At 58.5% G+C, this 18,983-nt stretch overlaps 7 protein-coding genes and 1 non-coding gene across 8 annotated transcripts; 2 read left to right on the top strand and 6 right to left on the bottom strand.

The window, feature by feature from the left end:
- Positions 1–357: 357 nt before the first annotated feature.
- Positions 358–3,858, top strand: TRAVEDRAFT_34297 (alpha/beta-hydrolase; the record flags this gene model as incomplete). Its single annotated transcript, XM_008035468.1, has 8 exons — positions 358–499; positions 565–693; positions 757–847; positions 920–980; positions 1,045–1,244; positions 1,275–1,279; positions 3,507–3,678; positions 3,738–3,858. The coding sequence occupies 8 exons, from the start codon at positions 358–360 to the stop codon at positions 3,856–3,858; spliced, it is 921 nt and encodes a 306-aa protein (XP_008033659.1).
- A 926-nt stretch (positions 3,859–4,784) lies between these two features.
- On the top strand, positions 4,785–5,709 carry TRAVEDRAFT_141682 (uncharacterized protein). Its single transcript, XM_008036206.1, has 5 exons — positions 4,785–4,897; positions 4,955–5,038; positions 5,105–5,163; positions 5,220–5,395; positions 5,464–5,709. Exons 1-5 carry the CDS (start codon positions 4,824–4,826, stop codon positions 5,575–5,577), a joined length of 507 nt encoding a protein of 168 aa, XP_008034397.1. The 5' UTR covers positions 4,785–4,823; the 3' UTR covers positions 5,578–5,709.
- A 22-nt stretch (positions 5,710–5,731) lies between these two features.
- On the bottom strand, positions 5,732–9,150 carry TRAVEDRAFT_69195 (uncharacterized protein). Its single transcript, XM_008036205.1, has 10 exons — positions 8,832–9,150; positions 8,420–8,771; positions 7,807–8,367; positions 6,997–7,755; positions 6,678–6,943; positions 6,558–6,611; positions 6,447–6,490; positions 6,255–6,378; positions 6,069–6,175; positions 5,732–5,996 (listed from the first exon to the last, which is right to left on the bottom strand). Exons 1-10 carry the CDS (start codon positions 9,104–9,106, stop codon positions 5,854–5,856), a joined length of 2,685 nt encoding a protein of 894 aa, XP_008034396.1. The 5' UTR covers positions 9,107–9,150; the 3' UTR covers positions 5,732–5,853.
- A 402-nt stretch (positions 9,151–9,552) lies between these two features.
- TRAVEDRAFT_161119 (uncharacterized protein) lies at positions 9,553–11,491 on the bottom strand. The gene is made up of 4 exons (XM_008036204.1): positions 11,171–11,491; positions 10,175–11,108; positions 10,011–10,109; positions 9,553–9,950 (listed from the first exon to the last, which is right to left on the bottom strand). Exons 1-4 carry the CDS (start codon positions 11,303–11,305, stop codon positions 9,592–9,594), a joined length of 1,527 nt encoding a protein of 508 aa, XP_008034395.1. The 5' UTR covers positions 11,306–11,491; the 3' UTR covers positions 9,553–9,591.
- Positions 11,492–12,678: 1,187 nt separating this feature from the next.
- Positions 12,679–14,175, bottom strand: TRAVEDRAFT_114625 (uncharacterized protein; the record flags this gene model as incomplete). The annotated part of the gene is made up of 6 exons (XM_008036203.1): positions 12,679–12,985; positions 13,038–13,222; positions 13,268–13,502; positions 13,560–13,649; positions 13,721–13,952; positions 13,995–14,175. Coding segments are annotated over 6 exons (1,230 nt in total), but the record flags the coding sequence as incomplete, so codon positions are not given.
- Positions 14,176–14,648: 473 nt separating this feature from the next.
- TRAVEDRAFT_43348 (uncharacterized protein) lies at positions 14,649–15,651 on the bottom strand (the record flags this gene model as incomplete). Its single annotated transcript, XM_008035631.1, has 3 exons — positions 14,649–15,188; positions 15,245–15,537; positions 15,603–15,651. 3 exons carry the CDS (start codon positions 15,649–15,651, stop codon positions 14,649–14,651), a joined length of 882 nt encoding a protein of 293 aa, XP_008033822.1.
- An 820-nt stretch (positions 15,652–16,471) lies between these two features.
- Positions 16,472–16,580, bottom strand: TRAVEDRAFT_t23. The gene has a single exon. It is a non-coding gene; the product is annotated as a tRNA-Leu (tRNA).
- Positions 16,581–16,645: 65 nt separating this feature from the next.
- On the bottom strand, positions 16,646–18,429 carry TRAVEDRAFT_161111 (carbamoyl phosphate synthase small subunit). Its single transcript, XM_008036202.1, has 4 exons — positions 18,353–18,429; positions 18,053–18,289; positions 17,004–17,992; positions 16,646–16,944 (listed from the first exon to the last, which is right to left on the bottom strand). Exons 2-4 carry the CDS (start codon positions 18,231–18,233, stop codon positions 16,807–16,809), a joined length of 1,308 nt encoding a protein of 435 aa, XP_008034393.1. The 5' UTR covers positions 18,234–18,289; positions 18,353–18,429; the 3' UTR covers positions 16,646–16,806.
- Positions 18,430–18,983: the final 554 nt, after the last annotated feature.

Genomic DNA, 18,983 nt, shown 5'->3' with positions numbered 1-18,983 from the left:
CAGAGGTCCGACGAATGCCGGCGTCGGCTCCGAGTCGCTGCCGTGGCAAACATCTCGTTCCCCGAGTGTTCGGACTATCATACAGTCAGGTAGGTCTTCTTGACGTTGGTTGATAATCCGATGCTGAACAGGTGACGCTGCCAGACGAGAGCGATCGGAAGTATCGTCTCAACGACAGTTCACATGCCTAGTAACATTGGCACCAACATGGCCCGTAGCCAGCAAGTGCTAGTTGTGCATGCGCTGAACCCACTGCCCAGCCTGTGAAATATATAAAAGGCTCTAATTCGGGCCAAGCGCGACACAGAAAGGGCCGTCACTACGGGGACCGACGCATTCTTCATTGCACACCGCCCCATGACGACCAACACCGTGACCCAGCAAGCTAGTTCGGAAGAGCTGGCGGCCGCCCCCACTTCGATCGCTGAAACTCGTACTTTTTTCGAAGAGTGGCTGACCGTTCCGTTCAAGGCCTACTCCGCCAAGCACCTTCCGTCTGGTGAGCTTCCTGTCACTACCTACCGCCACCGGCACGATCCTGATACAATCATGATATTTCTGTAGAAACGGCTTACACCGTGCAGGACGAAACAATTTCTGTCGAGGACGGACAGTTCGGCGTCAGATACATCGTCCCCGTGGTCGAGAATGAGCACGAGACGTTCCCTGTGCTGGTGTACATGCACGGCGGTGGTAAGCTTGACCAGAAGTGACTTTCCTACCAGTGCATAAAGATCGCTGACACGGGTTTTGCAGGATGGAGCGCTGGCGACCTAGAACTCGATGATTATCACCTTCGCAAGGTCTCCGTTGATCTCAAGATCTCCATCGTGAATGTCGACTACCGGTGCGTCCAACCGGCTGCTCCACGTGCTTTCGACCCGCTGCATCGATGCTAACATATACACGCATACACTAGGCTTGCTCCTGAGCACCCGTTCCCTACTGCTGTCAACGACGGCCTCGCCACACTCAAATGGGTACGCTCCGTTTGCTGTTATTTTCGCTTGATCGCCCCCTCATTTACCCGCCGCGATTTCACAGGTCGTCTCGAACACGCCTCTTCTGAAGGCCGACTTATCTAAAGGCTTTATCGTTTGTGGCCACTCCGCTGGCGGCAACCTCGCTTCTGTGCTCGCCCATGAGGCGCGCGACGACCCATTCTTCAGCGGACCCGGGCGGCAGCTCACAGGCCAGCTCCTCCGCGAACCGATGGTCATCCATCCTGATGTCTATCCCGAAGAGTGAGTGCATGCCTGCATGGCGTACACTAGCCACCGTCGCTGATCAACGCCCTTCTTTGCCCACGCCCTCGTACAGATTGAAGGAAGAACCTCCCCTGCCGCCCATTGTGCACACCGTTTTAGGTACGCTCCTCTCCCCGGGGCCAGACGTCCCTCAGCTAACGTTCATACCGCTCTGTAGCATTCTACAACCCGGATCCACTCGACCCACGCTTCTCATCGCTGCTGTATCCGTCCCACAGCGGAGTCCCACGCGCCTACGTGCAGAGCATGGAGCTCGACTCGGGGGGCGTATATGTGAAGGCTCTACGCCAGGCCGGAGTCGAGGCGAAGTATAAGAAGTGCGTATCCAATTCCTTGTCTGGATGAGGGGCTGCTTCTGACTATGGAGGGCGCGCTGATAGATACTTAGGCGCAGACCATGGGTTCCACTACGGCACGCCGGAGACCGAGCTCGCTGTCAAAGTGCGGGCAGACATGGTGGAGGGGCTGAAGTGGCTGTTGGGCCGAGAGTCAAACATTGATGGTGTATAGCCTCGACTGGCACTGACATTAATTAGGCATGGGATGCAAAGTACTTTCACGCGTCAGTACAGTAAACATATGTTTAGGGTTCTATCTCGAAGGAGCTCTGAGTCTCCGGTCTTGTTTGGACGTCTTTGTACACATGTAGGTGACTGCGGGGCGAGGGCTGACGAGAGGGTACGAAATTCGCGCATCACCTCGTCATCGCTATGCTGATCCCTCCCTTGAATAGTCCACGGTCTGCTACGGGCTCTCCAATTGTGTCTAACGAGAATATTTCTGTGAACGCCGGCATCGGTGTATTTGTCAGTGCCGCTGACTGCGGAAGCCTGACGAACACTGTCGGCTCGCGGGAGTTGGAGGCGAACCGTAGCTTCTCGTCCCCCGAGGGTTCGGGCTATGTATGTCGTCCACCTCCCTCTTATGTTGATTGATAATCTGACATTGAACAGGTGACGATGGACGATTGAGAGAGCGATTGGCTGAGGACACCATTATGTGCACGCCGCGTTCCCATGGACGTTAGCACCATCACGGGTGGCCATCCTGGCCGTGCATATGCTAGCGAGCCTACGGTGCCCAGGTACTCAAAAAGCGCAGACTCGCATGGAATGCGGGGCAGAAAAAGCAGCCACAACAAGTGCACTGATCCGAGGCCAGAGCACGCAGCATCGTGATGTCAACCACCGCCCAGCAAGCTGAAGGGCCGGCACCGGCACCCACTTCGATCGCTGAAGCCCGCGCCTTCTTCGTAGATTGGCTGACTACTCCGTTCAAGGCCTACTCCGCGAAACACCTCCCCTCCGGTGAGTTCGCTACCATCACACTGACCAACGCGCTACTTGAAAACGACTTTGCTTCTGTAGAAGCGGCCTACACCGTGCAGGACAGGACGATATCGGTCGATGACGGGGAGTTCAGCGTCAGATGCGTTGTCCCCGTGGTCGAGGATAAGCAAGAGACGTTCCCTGTGCTCGTGAACGTGCACGGCGGCGGTATGCTGTGTAGTGGCATTCGGCGGCTGCCAGAAGGCTAATGATCATTCCAGGATGGAGCTCGGGTGACGTAGAGCTCGATGATTACCACCTCCGCAAGGTCGCAGTCGATCTGAAGCTCTCTGTCGTGAATGTCAACTATCGGTGAGCCTCTAGTCGCCGTTCGACGTACTTGCACTTCGGAGCGTATCATTGCTGACATATCAACCAGGCTCGCCCCTGAGCACCCCTTCCCCACTCCCGTCAGCGATGGCCTCGCCACACTCAAATGGGTCAGTTCCCTCGCGCATCCTCTCCGCCTGCTCGCGCGCTCCTCACTTACACACCTGCGTATTCCTAGGTCGTCTCAAACGCCTCTCTGCTAAAGGCAGATCTCTCAAAGGGCTTCATCGTCACCGGCCACTCCGCAGGCGCGAACCTTTCCGCCGTGCTCGCCCACGAGGCCCGCAACGACCCCTTCTTCCGCGGACCCGGGCGGCAGCTCACGGGCCAGCTCCTTCGCGAGCCGATGGTCATCCATCCCGACTTCTACCCTGGGGAGTGAGTGCACATCAGAGCGGGCGCATACAAGGCTGTGGTATAAGAGGAGCTGACTCGCCGCACAGATGGAGGGCGGACCTGCGCTCGATCGAGGAGCATCCCCCGCCGCCCGTTGTGCGCGCTGTGCTGGGTATGATCTTTCTTCTGCCTCCTTGCGCTCTCCAAACATCTCTCCTCGAGCTGACGCTCACTTCCCCCGCAGAATTCTACAACCCAGAACCACTCGACCCGCGCTTCTCGCCGCTGCTGTACCCTTCCCACACCGGGGTCCCGCGCGCGTACGTGCAGGGCATGGAGCTCGACTCGTTTCGCGACGATGCACGCGTATACGTCAAGGCTCTGTGCCAGGCCGGTGTGGACGCGAAGTATACTGAGTGCGTTTCTTTCACGTTGTCCAATTTTGGGGTGCTTCTGACAATGAGGACATCGATAGATACCCAGGCGTGTCGCACGGGTTCCACTACAGCACGCCCGAGACCGAGATGGCGGTTAAAGTGCGGGCTGACCTTGTAGAGGGACTGAAGTGGCTGTTGGGCCGAGAGTCAAACCTTTGAAGTCTATGCTGTGAGATACAACCTACCATTCTACACCCCACTCGATTGACTGTCCTTGTACGCTGGAAATGTGGATTGCTCGGAAGTGTCGCGTCAGAGTAAGTGCAAAGTGTTGCAAGAACGTTGACAGACAACGAACTCGGATGAAACGGAAGTAGACGGGCTGTAGGCCTCATTTTACAGGCGCCGCGGCAAAGGCGCGTCGTGATGCGGTCAGGTGACCGCGTTGTGTCTGACATCACAGACTCGCCGGGGCCTTCGTTCACGGATCCTGCGACTGCAGGTGAGCCTGACTATGAATAATATATATCCCTCAAACTTATAAGCTATCTCCTTGCTCAAATGATAAGGAACATCTGGCGGGCGGGGAACTTCTTTGGGCCCGGCGAACGCTGAAGCAACGGTCAGAGAGCTGACGGAAGAACACGCTCTGAGGTGCCGCCTCTATGAAAAGTGCGCGCATTTCTTTATATAATCTACGAGAAGTGATTCGCGTCCAAACAAGCGGGCTGGCACCACGCAAAAGGGGGACGTTCGATCTACATCCGCTGACTTCCGTCTTGCAGTCGAAGCTGACGAACCACTCCCTCTGGAAGCATCTCCCGGTGACGAGAAGTCGGCCACATCATGCGTGTACGAACGGCACCGCCCACGGATGTCTTGTGCGACCCATGTCATTGGTATACGAGCGTGCAGCGAGGAGCTTGGAGCGGGACACCAGGGCCTGGTCCGAGACATCGATGGCCCTTTCTCGCTACTCTGCTGCATACCTTGTCTGATCACCGATACATGCTCATCCCATGCTGTATGCGCGCGGAAACACTTGGTGGTTCTAGACAGGCGGCCACCCCGTCTGAGTGCATATAAACCGGCGAAGCTGAGCAGGGGACTCACCAGCACCCGTCCTCCACCTCTCGCCCCCCAACCGCTCTCTTACCCCCAAGACCCCCCAAATTACGCACACCATGTCTTCCACCCTACTCGACGTCACGAAGGAGATCAAGCTCGACCACGACAACGTCCGCGACCTCTTCGACAGGTCCGTGTGCACCCCGAGCGGCGGAGATCATCTTATCTGATAACGCGCGTTATCTAGGTTCACGGCCGCTACCGATCTCACCGAGAAGGCCTCCCTCGCGCACACCCTCGTGCGCGAGATGGCCGTCCACGGCGATGCCGAGTGTGTACTTCTCTCCGCGTAGCGTTCCTACGCGTATATCCTCGCGCTGACCGCGTTCCCTCACAGGGAAAGATCCGTGTACCTCGACTACAGCATCCTTGGGCTCGCCGCCGACCACAACAAGGGTAACGTCCCGCCCCTTCCTCTTTACACATTCCGACCCGCTGACACCCCGCCGCAGAGGACCACGCTGAAATAGAGCGTCTCGTCGACGCCGCCGGCAAGACCGCCGTCGACAAGCCTGAGTTTGCCGCCGTGATCGCGCGCGCCGTCACCACCTTCCTCACGCACTGCAAGGAAGAGGAGGACGAGCAGCACCCGGTCATGCGCCAGAAGCTCTCGCCCCAGGACAGCGACGTGCGCCCCTCTCCAATGTCCCCTCCTCACGTTATGACCGTGGCTGACCACGACGCACCGCTTCGCAGAAACTCGCCCGCGCGTTCCTGAAGGCGCGCAGCAAGGTGTCGGCGCGCTCGAACGCATCTGCGCTGCAGACCGCCAGCTTCGCGCCGCTCCGCTTCGCGCACCCGCAGATCTGATGTGCGAGGCTGCAGGCAGGTCGATGGTCCTCGTGGAACTTGCCGGGATGTGACGCACGGCGCGCGTGTAGGAATATGTTTGTTGTATGATCAGTGCTTGTTGTAAACCCGCCTCGTTTTGAAATTGGAACTGGTTTTCCCTTCAGGCTGGTGGCGTTTGAGTGTCTCTAATAATGGACTGGAAAAACTATATCTAGAATAAGATATGAAAGCAATGAGGCATCCTAAATCCGCAAACAACCGGTCTATATCACCACATATGTAAATCACGCGCGTTCACGGCGCCGTGCCTGCTGCGACTGAGGCGGGGTCGTTCCGCGGTATCGGCCGGGGAATCGCAGCGGATGGCGTGGGCAGCCCTGCCTTCATGCACGCCTCGACGAGCTGGTAGCGGATACCCTGCCAGATCTGCCTGAGACCTGTGTGTGTGGCCCATCATGGCATGTCAGCACCGGTCCACGGAGAAGGTATAGATGCGCGCTGATACGCACGGGTGGCGGGCCAGTACATGAGGAAGTACTCGAGGTACGAGGCGGATTGGCACGCCACGGTGAGCGCGAGGGTGAGCGTGGCGTCTGCCTCCCACAGCACGAGGCACCTGTGTTTGGAAAGGGGGTGCCATGGGCCGGTCAGCTCCGGGGCGGAGGAGGAGGTGGGTAGAGGGAGTGGGCACGCACTTCTTGATTCCGGACATGAACCAAAAAATGAAGAGCACCTTGCGATGGTTCAGCTCCCTATCGCCCGGCGTCGCGGTGCGTATGCCATCCCAGACGCTCTTGGCGGCCACGTTCAGATATCGCACTGCGAGTATCAAAAGCGCACAACGTCAGCAAAAAGAAAAGCGAGCAAACACTGAAAGACCGACGTACGGTAGGATTCGGCCTTGTCCCGATAAAACATTGCACTCCCGGTGCTACGAATACACGCGGAGATTAGATGCTTACCCAAGTTGCGAAGGAGCTAGAGCGGGGACGGCTTACGTGGTGATCTGCGGGATGAAGCGCTTGAACTCATACGACACGCACAACCGCAAGCTGCGCGCCCCACGTATTGATCAGCATCGACCCGGCTGCGATGGGCCTAAAATTAACTGGACATACCTGAACAGCATCTCGACACTCGCGAAGCCATAGTTGCTCGACAGACCGCACGTGTGGCGCTCGAGTCGCTTCTCGATGTCGTCGATTTCGAGCCACGCACGCACCGCGAACTCGGCGCGCTGTGCGCCGCTGAGCGTCGGGCTCGCGCGCACCCGCAGACAGGCGTGCAGGAGCAGCATCGCTCGTAGGTTCAGCGACCATACGTCGTCCACTTGGATGGGCAAGCCCGACAGTGCGAGCGTTTCGCTCGGCGTCTGGAGCGCAAACTGTACGACAGGTGAGTATCACGCTCAAACTGTGAGAGTAAAGTCCCACTTACGTCCTCGAACTCCCGCACGAACAGCACCCCGGTCTCGATGATCCCCTGCGGCGTGATGCTGGCATACGCGTTCATGTTCGCGACCATCGCGACGCTCGACCACACCAGTCGCCGGCACTCTTCCCTGCGGAACTCCGCCTCGGACAGGTTTGCAGGCCACATGATCGTCGTCGACCAAGTCGGCGCAAACTCTTTGACCGACGGCCAGTTTGCCTTCAGCGAGAGGCGCGCGCAGTCGCAGCCGCGTTCTGTCTGGTTGGTATGAGTGTGCGTGTGCGTATGTGGCGGGCTTGATCTGTGCCCGCTTGACGACGCTGTAGCCCCGGGAGGCATCGTCGACGGCCTGCCGGCACGCGGAAGGATAGGGTCTATAGGGTCGAGAGAGGTTGAGTAGAACGGATTCGGAATAGGCTGCGGCTGCTGCAACGTTTGCGGGGTGGGCTGCGGAATGAACTGCCCGTGTGCATTGAACTGTGGAAGGCTGGGTTGCGCCTGCGGGGGCCACAAATTATTCGGCAGCTGCGGGGCGATCTCAGATATTGACGTCGTCGGGGGATACATCATGATGTCGGGGCCTCCGGAGATGCTGTGCCTCAGGGATTCCAGTGCGCTAGACCCTGCCATTCCTTTGCGGTGCTGGCCGGCGTCCAGAGTGGTGAGCGAGAAGAGGCGGACGAGGGAGTCGAGGAGGAGCATGGCGGACTGCGAGCGTTGCCATGATTGCATTGGATGCGAGTTCAGCTCGAAGTACATGATCATCTGGAAAGGCTGTCAGCTTGTGATAAACCGCATATGGTCATAGATATTTACCCAGCCACTCTGTGCCAGCCCGACGTCGACCCATCCGGCGGCAAGGCTGCTTTGCAGCGCGCCGTGCGCCATGTCGAGCAGCTTGAGCGCTCGCTGACGGCCTTTCAATCCCCGTTCCAGTTCTGAGCTCTGCGATAGGACACCCAGTGCCAGCATACTCATCAGGAGACTCGGCTGCATTTCTGTCCTGCGCAAAGGATCTAAGACGGTTGCGAAGAACCTAGGGAGGTTCAAGAAGCTCATCCATGACGCGGAAGACTGGAACACCGCGCGGAGGTCAGAAATGATGTAGCGCATCGAGCGGTTGCGCTGGTCAGAGGTCAGGGAAATCGCATGCATCTCGTCTGGGGTAATGTCGCGCTCTGAGGCATAGAAGGCGAGAAGGGCATCCCACCACGTCTCGCGCGAAAACTGGACGCTCGGCCGGGATGGGATGGACTCGTCTTGCTGATCTTCCTGGCTATGATGCGAATGCGGTGGGCTTATGGGAGGAAATTGGGGCAGCTCGAATAGATTTGGGTTGTCCGGGTCAAGCGGAAACGGGTCGTACTCCCACGCGTCCTGTGTGAATCATCAGAGCTGCTAGCGCACTGAAAACGCCCTTGGTACATACGTCAATATTGAAGTCAAATATCTCCTGAGCGCCAGTGTCAATGTGTTCTAGAGCCTCGGCGTCTTCAGGGTCATCGCTGGAAGCCGGTAAGCTTGTATCAGGTTGCTCGGTGTCAGACTCGGAGGATGAACGCGACTGGTCTGCGTGGTCCGACGGCGCTAGTCCTGCACCCGTCCGTCTTCGTTTGGCGGCACTGGGACCGGGTGCACTGCGAGATGTGCCTTTACCGCGCCTGTCATGGCCCTTTCTATTAGGCGCGGCGTCGTAACTGCAAGCGCCTGACGTAGGAGGGCGCTTCTGGCACTGAACGCAGATGGGCTTTGCGCCATCACAGCGGATTTTACGCGAGCGACTGTATAGAGAACATTGTTTAGGTGAGGCGGTATGATTAACGCGGGCCGGATGACCTTACCATTCATGACAAGCAACGTAGACGCGAATGCGGTCGTTCCCTCGCGCCGTTGGCGGTTGTCCTGGGGCGAGTGCTATCTTAGGGCGCACTCTCCTGCGAGACGATGTATTGCCCGAGGGCGGAGAGGAGGCAGTCGATGATGCCTGGCTTGAGCCTGTCCTGCGTCCTCCTGGCTGTGCGTTGGGTGCATTGGACGGACCTGGTTCGTTTGGAGATGGGAATGAGATAGCTGGCTGTGTCGCGGTCGAGAAGAGCTCGTGGAACGCAAAGTTCATGCTCCCGGGATCGACGAGCTGGCCGGGATCCGGGCCGAACGGCGGTTGTGCCATAGTTGATGGTCGAATTCTGAGCTGGGTGGCTCGGGAGTGGGGAAGGGGTGGGTGTATGCGCTCAAATGGAGAGTCGAGAGGCAGCCTTTATGCGATGCGCACGGCAAGCCTGGAAAGCAGATGGCGGTTTGGAGAAAGGTGTAACCTGGAATGAGTAGCGCACAGCCCTCCGCCGGGACGATCACTCGCAAACTCTATCCCAACAAGCGCACCCCTTGCGCTTCGGCGATGCGCACCCGCGTCTGCGCACTGATCCCAGAGGCCTCCGCGACACAGCCACATACCACTGCTGTGTTCGACCGTTTCGACGGCGCATGAGCCCGTCGGTGGTCGTTGAAGATGAACCAGCGAAGACACGGGCGATATCGAATATGCCATCGGTGTCGGGCCTACAGTACACAGAAAAAATGTCCCAGCCACAGCCATCGCGCTTACTCCCAATCGCTATCCTCCGACTCCGCCTGATCATCGCCCTCTTCTGACTTCTCAGCGCTCGGGACCTTGGCCGTCGCAGCATCGACGGCTGCCTCCGCAGCGCCGCTGTTGCTGACTTGCGAAGACACCACATCATAGCTATCTTCGCTGCTCCGCCGCGGACTCATATTCCCCGGCGTTGACACGCGCGACTTCGTCTCAGCCGCTGACGCGCTAAGATGCAGAGGTGACTCCGCAGACGTCGGGGGTTCTGCAGCTGCAACCTTGAAATCCTTCGGGGTGGACTTTGTGGTGGGGGAAGTGGGGTCCTCCTCCTCGTCTTCCCAGCTGAAGTCCTCGTCATTGTCGTTGGTGCCTGTAATTTGAATGGAATGAGTGTTACATTGTGAACACCTGTTACGTGCGGCGTATGTACCTTGGATAATGGCCTTCCTGCGAGCCTCCTCGCGCTCAACCTGATAGACGCGGAAGAAGTAGCGCGTCCAAAACTCATCCTCCGTCAAGAGCTCCGGGACTGCGGAACCCCGGAAAACTGTGTCAAATCGCACCCGGCACGCACCACAGAATACAAGAACGCACCCAATGTGTCCATTGTAGCCTTCAATGCAGCGCCGTCTGTCGAGTCTGCCAACGCCTTCCCGACCTTCTCTTTCCATGCGGCGGTACCAAGTCCATGTTCCTCTGACGCGACCTCCGCAGCGAGCCACCCTGCAAATAGCTCCCGCACCTTCTCGTCCTCGTGCGGATCGGCCTTGATAACCTCCGGGTCGTGCCGCAGCTGCTTCAGCATAGACTCTGCCCTCGTCGCGACCGCGCGCAGCGTGTCCACCGACGGCCTCCCCGAGCTGCTCGACGACCTGCCCTCGCGCTCCTTGCCCTTGCCCTTCGCGTCCCCCGACGGCGTCGTCGGGCCCGTCGAGGAGGGCAGCATCCACACGTCCGTGCCGTCCCAGATGAGGCCCGGGTACCCGTCGTCGCCCTCCTGCGGCGGCACGACCTTGACGGCGTCCTTGAGGAACTCGCCCGCCTCGCGCAGGAAGTCCTCGGAGCGGTGCACGTACTCCTCCGTCGCGCCCTGCACGCGCTGCAGCTCGGACGTGATCGTGCTGCGGAGCTGTGCAAAGTCGAGCGCGGAGAGGCTCGCGCTGCCTACGCGCGCGTGCTCCAGGGTCTCGCGCAGGGACTCGGGGAGCTGTGTCTGGACGGTGGCCACTAGGTTCGGGGGGAGGGAGGCTTGCAGTCGTGCGAAGAGCGTTTGCGGCTGGGAAGGCGATTGCGGTTGCAATGATGAGTCTTCGGAGGTATTATGGGAGCTGGATGTCTCAGCAGAGGCCGCTGCTGCTTCAGCCTCGGTAGGTAGGGACGCGGCCTGCTCGGTAGCAGAGGCACTGGGTTCAGGAGCATCGGGAGCATCTGAGGGCGGCGCCTCTGCTGTGAGCTTGGTGAGCTCCTTCTGAGCTTGCTGCACGACCTGGCCGAGATCCTTGCGGGCGGTCTCCAACGCCGTCTGGCTCTGAGACCGGCGCGGCGTGTGTCAAGCACTTCCAGTCAGATAGCAGCAACGTGCAGGCGTACTTGTTTCCTGAACCCGCCCCACAGCCGGCTGAGCTGCCCAACGACCTGGGTAACCTCCTCGTTCAGACTCGGCTGCGCAGCTTCTGCAGGTGGGGTCGCCGTTCCAGGGACATCGTATGCGTCGAAGAAGTTCATTGCGGTAGCGCGTGTGTCATAAGGTAGAGGGAGGTATGTGTTCGTTGAAGAGGCGGAAGTGCGAGAGCTTGGTGTAGATTCAAGTTACTTCAGCGGCGTGCCGCGCGCGCAGCACTTGATCGCCCAGAGAAGGCACTGTTAGAACTGATATAAACTGCCCTTTACCGTTCTCTTAATCAATTGATCATCCGGCTTTGTTACGACTCAAATCGGGTTTGCCCTACTTAGTTCACCTTCGGTAGTATGCTACATCTACGTACGAGTTCTCGAGCACCCTTATGGCGCCCACTATGTCAATTATGGGTAGCACCTGGCCTATCCGGAAGGAATGTTCATACATACAAATACTATACGTGCTACGTGCTAGCGCAACGCGCATACATGACAGTGTTTTTAAACGATACATAGTCAAGGCTACATGGCAAGACGAGCTACTTATAATTAATCGGAGCGACACATCGCTCTCCATGGTCCCGGCGGGTGCTTGAGCTACCCAAGATCTAAATATTCGGTATACGGTCCTGGCGGTGGGCGGAAAAGTATACCCCATGAAACGAACGAAGCCGTCAAAGGTCCATCAGTCGTGCGTCGCGCCCCAGTCAATGAAACGGAAAGGTTCGTGCTGCGGGGTCGATTTAAGTCAACCACCACGCGCACACCGCCCATAGGAACACCGCAGGCCATGCGATATACCCCAGATCCAACCCCACCCTCCAGGCTAATGCGCGTTTCCACCCCTTCCTCACACTCAACCCCGCCCCCTCCCAAGTTCGCAGACTCAGCCGCCTAGCCCACGACCGCATCGGGTTCACGACCGACACGCGCCTCCGATGCCCCCGGAGCGAAAACGTGAAGTCGAGCAGCGGCGCGTCCCTGCCGTCCTGCGGGGCCTCCACGTCTCCGTCGTATCCGCGCGCCGCGCGCGTGAGCCGGCGCGGGTCATGCAGCCCGCGCGCGAACTCGTCGTGCTCGTGCTCGTCCGCGTCGGCATCGAAGACGACGAGCCGCGGGGGAAACGCGGCGAGCCCAGAGGACGTGTGCCCATTGTCGCGCGCGTGCGTCGTCGCGCGGAACGTCGGCGTCGTGGGCGTCCCAGAGCCAAATTGCGCGTCGCCGTGCTTGCCGTCGCCCGGGAAGGGCGTGCGGACGGAGCGCGGGATCTCGTCGGTGGGGCTCTGAGTGACCCCTGGTGATCGCGCCCGCTGTGGAGTGTCAAAGCTAGGAGATTGGAATGTCCAGTCGGGCTCAAAGGGCGTCGGCGGATGAGGGAGGCTCGTCCAGGGCGCTGGGGACGGGAGGGTATGCAGCGAGAACGACTTCCGGAAGCCGTGGCGGCGCGCGTGGATGGGGAGCGGAGAGGCTCGTGATTTGCGGAGGCGGAGGACGACGAGGCCGACGACAGTTAGAAGTAACAGTGGAGGATAGCGCCAGTAGTACACATGAGGATAGTCGGGGAGGAAGCAAGGGGAGTCTGAGAGCGCAGGTTGGCCGGGGTGTGATGGTGTTGCCAAAGAGAGCAGCTGGAAACCAGGGTAGCGTATACTGGGGGAGGGTGAAATGGCCTTGATAGTGACCTCCCGAACGGGCTTTGTTGCAGTGTTCGTCTGGGGCGTATCTGTAACAGTCCCAACGTGTTTCGGGGCAACGTGAACGTATTCACAATAATCTTTGTCGTCCGCGCTGCCGTGACTCGTTGAGCCCAACGTATTATGGGATTATGAATTGCACACACCTTAACACTAAACTTGGTCGCAAAGTCTGTAGCATGAATGCGGACGTTTTCTTTCCGAACGTGTTTTGGTATCCCGGCCCAACTCCCCGACGGATGTTACCCTTCTCACGTAGTGGTCCGCAAGACGCGCTGTCTGGACGGTATAGAGGTATGTGGGTGAGCAGTATTGTAGGTTGTGTGTCGGCCTCTGTCAATATTCAAGGTCAGCTCAGCGCATATACCCAGTGAACATGTATCCTACCGTCTTTCAGAGAGCGTATGAACTCTACAGGCCCGTGCGGGACGGAAGACCACTGTTCAAAGTCGGTGTATGTAGCGGCCCGCACATAATCCTCCTCGGCGAGGCCTGCCGCATCTAACATGACCAGGGTGTGGTTGCGCAATGTAACAGCCTGGTTTAACGGTCCAAAGTGTGTCGTGAACCTATGTCGGGCTTGGCGGGCGAACGCGGGCTCTATGTTTAATCTAAAATGCGAACGATATTGGCTCGGCCATCACACAGCGATCAAATTCGGTACGCACCCGACGTCGTTATTCCCCGGTATATAGAATGACGTAACGCCTCCCGGGAGGTGAAAGATGCTCTTGAACCGACGCAAATTGCGTTCGTATCTGAATGCCGAAGCAAAGTTGTCTATCACGATTCCGGGAGGGGTCTCGTCGGAACACGGACAAAGACTCACTCGTCGTCGGACTTGATGAAACGCCAAGACGGGAGAAGATCCCCGAGGAAGACCACTACATGCGGTCTCAGCCGGGACGCAAAATGCCAGTTCCGCTTGAGGGTGAAATCCACAAGGAACTGGCGGAAGGCGGAGAAGCCAAGGCGGCGGGATGTGGACAAATCCCGGACCTGGGGATCTGCGATGAGGAGCACATGGGCTGGCTTTTCGTGATGCTTGGATGGATGGCAGGCTCCGTCGGCATGTGTCCACTATACAGCGAAGAACAGAACACTCACCGTGGGTAGAGCGGTGTCTGGCCAAGGACAAGACCACAGGGCGACGTAGAAGGTGCCAAACTCGTACCAGAGAACGACGGAGCACCAGAGAAGCCTGAGCCAGTCGAGGAGACCCCACCTAGCGAGGCAGGCGTCGCGGGTTCGGCGGAGGATAGACCGGCGCGATGCCGTTAACATCGCAGAGAAGAGCAGCGTGTGGCAGATGCGATAGTGAGCGACTCGGAGCGCGGCCTCGAGGCGTGGGCGTGGACAGAGAAGGGTCGGGGTAGCAAGCGGAGGGCGGAGTGCCAGCTCAGAGCGGTCGGAAGGCGAAGACAAGGAGGGGGGCAATGCGGACCTGGGACCGCAAACAGATCATTCTTCTGTGTTCGAGAGAGCTGAGCGGGTCCGGTCAGTGTCGCGGCCATCGCCAACACATCCCATCACACACGTCAATATTAAATCCCCCGCCCCTTGCACGTGATCGCGTCCTCACGATGAAGCACCCCACGCCACGTTCCTCTTCCGCGTGTGTCTCAAGAAACGGAAGTGTATATGTATAACACAGGGGTGCGACATGCAGGTAGGTATATGGCGTACAAACAGTGATAGTGGTACAGTGCAATCAGAAATATCTCCAAGCGCGCCTCGCCCAATCTGACGTCTACGTTTCAGGCATGCGCAGACGATGCCGGCCAGAAGAACGCGGCGATGCCCGACACCAGACATACGACTACGCACACCGTCGCGAACACGCTGCTACTCAACGCGAACCGGGCCCACGTAAAGCACAGCACGCCCGCTAGCGCGAGCACGAAGCCCACTGCCGCGAGCCACATGGACAGCGAGTGACAGTGATCCAGCAGATGCGTCGGGGGCTGCCCGCGGCGGAATGGGCCCACTTGCTCCAAGTGGGGGTCCGACGAAAATATGGGTGGGAAGGTGGGCTGGGTCGATTCCCTTGATTCCACGGGCGTGGCCGCGTTTGCGAGCCCAGACTCGACCTTGTGCTCTTCGCGCTTCGCCGCGGTGAGCTTGTATCGGATAAGGAAGAAGGCAGCGAGGAAGGAGATGATGGCCGCGAAGACGTGCACGACAAGCGCGCCTGTGAGCGCAGCGTTCGCGATCTGGTCGATGACGGGGTCGTTCTTTGGGTCGTCGGGGATCGTGGTGCCAAGCAACTGCGCCTCCATCGCGGCGAAGAACGTTGTCTGACATAGAGGTTATCGGACTGCGTCCATCATGTTGGGTCATAAGAGAAACTTACGATGACGCTTATGAGCTGCAGCCTATCCATCCAAGACTGCACCAGCTCGCTCATTGCCTTCCTCCGCGCCTTCTCGTCCGTCTGGTCCTGATCTTCTTGTGTCCACTTCCGTGTCGTGTCCGCATTCCCGTCCGTAGTTGCATTGAGTGGGACGAATACGGGTGTTGTGCCCGGCTGCTGCGGAAGCGAGAGCAGACCTCGGCCAAAGATCCTTACCGGCGACCTCGAGGGCGTATGCGGCAATGAGACAGGCTCCTCGGTCATAGGCTGGCTTGGTGGCAGCACTACGCACCCTACACGTACGCTTTGGTCAGAACCACGAAGGTACACGCCTGTACAGTCGAGCGAGAAGGCTCACCTGGCGGTTCGTTCCTCGTCTGCCCTGTTCTGCCATACGACGCAGACATCCCGCGTGGTGAGTTGGGGTCGATTCCAGGGGAATGAATAGTCCCGAATAGAGCGTTGAATGTTGCGCGGGGCCTAGGCCGACTTGGGTGGGAGGGGACAGAGGTCATATACACACGGGGAGTTCAAGAGCAAGGATCGAGCTCCGCATGCCAATATATACGACCGCGCTACCTGGATATCCGTGCCATCATGCCGACGCCGCCCGCGATCGCATTGTGGACGAGAAGCGCACCCCAGCGGCACCAGACGAGAGCCCTGTCAAACCGGGTACCGCTTCGACATCGGCCTCGCTCCCTATTGATCATAAGGTGGTACCGCTGCAGCCTTTTCGGGCTGCTGCGACGCCACGATGCCGCGCGCGATCGCAGTGCATTGTGGTGTACTGCCGATTGTGCTCGGAGGCCAGGAAGCCATGGTCACTTGCCAATGCGCAGTCGTGGTAACCCGCGCTCCTGGGCATTCGGCCTGAGAGATCTAGTGGAGCGGTGAACTAGGCGAAAGGCAATCCAAGACTGCATCACGTACCTCCGAAGGGACCGGTCTGCTAGAAACTTGCGGCGGAGGCTGAGATATGAACCTAAGTAGTATGAACGTTTACATAAACGTTTGTTGGACATGGTGGGTACAAAGGAACGGTCCTCCGACCCGGATGGTGGGTGACGGTCGGGGTTCAATCAAGCAGGAACATAGGCGCCGGCCTGATTACGGCAACGCATACCATATGTTTCCTGAGCGCTGAGCTCCCCGGGGCTGTTCGATATTCCGCGCAACTTGAGCATTCTCGGACACGCTATGATAGCAAGAACAGACAAAAAAGCTTGACAACAGTGGGGTTCGAACCCACGCCTGGATACCCAGATGAGAAACCCGCTGAAGCAGGCAAGCTTTCGCTTGAGTCACACGCCTTGGACCGCTCGGCCATGTTGCCATGATAGCACCAGCTGCATGGCAATACATGATCAGCACCGATGCTTGGGCCGCTTGAAGCCTCAAGAACCATCATCGTCTTTCAGGAACGTGCGGCGGCGCAAACAAAATGAAACAAAACGGCTTGTTGCACAAACTTTGGATCTAGAGTACAATATGTGGTTACGAGCATGAAGCAGTTTTACGATTGTCCAGGTAATTTCCATATCCACATCCCAACCGCCTCCTCAGGCCGCGACGGCTACTCGCTGAGGGATCTCATGCGCGAGACCTGGAACGACCTTGGCAGCATCCATGGGTTGCGCACGGGGAATGTTCAGCTGCAGCTTGTGCGCGCGGCACTCGGAGAGGAAGTCCGTGAACATCTGCAATGTGGATTAATCAACCACGCCACGAGGGACAGTTTAATATGAGTAATACACACCTCGATGGTGTCGAGCGGGCCACCGGCACTCTCCGGGTGGAACTGCACACCCCACACCTTCTTGCCCGACTCGGCGGTAGACTTGATGCCTTCGACCGACGAGTCGTTGCAGTTGATGAAGAACGGCTCCCACCCAGCAGGGAAGGGGTCCTCAAGCTTCAGCGCGTACTGGTGGTTCTGGCTCGTGACGTAGACACGGCCGGCCTTGATAGAGCCCGCCGACGCCAGCGCAAGCACGGGCTGGTTGTGCCCGCGATTGCCGAACATCATGCGGTACGCCTCCATCCCTGCGGCCATCCCGATGACCTGGTGGCCCATGCAGATGCCGAAGATGGGCTTGTCCCACTCCTGCATCGTCCGGCGCAGGTGCATCGCGGCGTCCATGCAGTGGTTCGGGTCGCCGGGACCGTTGCTCAGGAAGAGCCCGTCGTAGCGGTCACGAATTTGGTTGAAGTCGTAGTTCCACGGCAGGACGGTGACGGCAGCACCACGACGCACGAGTGCACGGAGGATGTTTGCCTTGGCACCAAAGTCGAGGACGGCAATCTTCACGTCACCGGTGGGGTTGAGCTCGAAGGGGGCCTTGGTAGAGGCCTGGGCGACGAGGTTCTCGGTGGTCGGATCCCAGTATTCCTCAGCGGAGGGAGGAGCAAGAGACGCGTCGGGGCCGACAGCGAGGCGGCCAAGGGTGGTGCCTTGGTCACGAAGGAGAGTAGTGATGGCGCGAGTGTCGACACCGGTGATGCCGGGGACGCCATTGCGATTGCACCAGGAGGAGAGAGACTCCACAGCGCTGTGATGGGAATACTTCTCCGCGACATCGGCTACGACCACAGCTGAGCACTGTATTTTTTCCGACTCAAGCACGACACCGACGTCCTTGTCGTCGATGGGCGTCTTGTTCAACGGCACGCCGTAGTTCCCAATGAGAGGGGTGGTGAACACGAGGATTTGACCACGGTAGGAGGGATCGGTCATAGATTCCGTGTCTGCAAAAATGCCACGTCAAGACGCTACTCCGTCGATGGACCAGCATAGATATTACTCACAAGAGGTGATAGATGTGGAGAACACGGTTTCTCCGTAGATGCTACGCGGCGCACCGAAGGAGCGGCCAGTGAACGATTGGCCTGTCTTCAAGTGAAGCGCGGCGGGCAGCGAGGTAGATGGCGCATGGGAAGCAAAGCCCCGAGAGAGACGAGCAATACGAGTGAAGTTACGGGCCAACATGTTGTCGAAGTCAAACTTAATGACTGAGCAGAGAGAATACGAGGTCGCTGAGGTAACTGGTGGTGCGAACGAACGCGTGTCAGTGCAAGCAAACGACACGAAGAAAAGAGATTGCGTACTCGTCGCGAGTGTTTTGCGTGAAAGTCATGTACGAGCGGAGTCGCTCAGGTTGAGGCGGGGGTGTTGAGCAGGGCGGTGAGCAGGTGGTGAGCAGGCAAGAAATTTACGAGTGACTCGCGCCCGTACGTCAGGTTTTATGAATATTCCCACGTGGCGTCGGTTAGCGCTTGGCTTATCACCGGCATGCCCATTTCAGCAGCACTGCCATCGAAACGACTTGCCTGGCCCGCTCGCTCAGCATTGCAGGCGCACGAGGGCACACGCGGCCCAAATATTGCCTACGACAAGGCTGGCGAGAAATCGGAACCGCCTACAAGTGGGCACCTCCTGAGGAGCTTTCCTCGGCAACATTAACGGGAAGACTCGGGTGCCTACAGTGTTGTACGGCTATACCCAGCCTCCAGGCACTGGGAGTGAGACCCCTGGATATGCACTAACTACCACTAGGTGAGTGAACTCAGATCAATCCAGTCATCTCTGCACTCACCCACTCCATGGTCAGATGTCGCGCGTCTAAAAGTGGACTGCGGCATATATCAAGGCTAGGACCTATTTGATCGCCGACACCGTCCGTCGTTGCGATCCGACCTTGGTTATCAATCACCACCACGACTTACGCCAGGGCTTCGT

This window comes from Trametes versicolor, assembly GCF_000271585.1.
Source record: "Trametes versicolor FP-101664 SS1 unplaced genomic scaffold TRAVEscaffold_2, whole genome shotgun sequence".
Taxonomy (NCBI): Eukaryota; Fungi; Basidiomycota; class Agaricomycetes; order Polyporales; family Polyporaceae; genus Trametes; species Trametes versicolor.
This window is presented reverse-complemented; position numbering and strand designations above follow the sequence as displayed.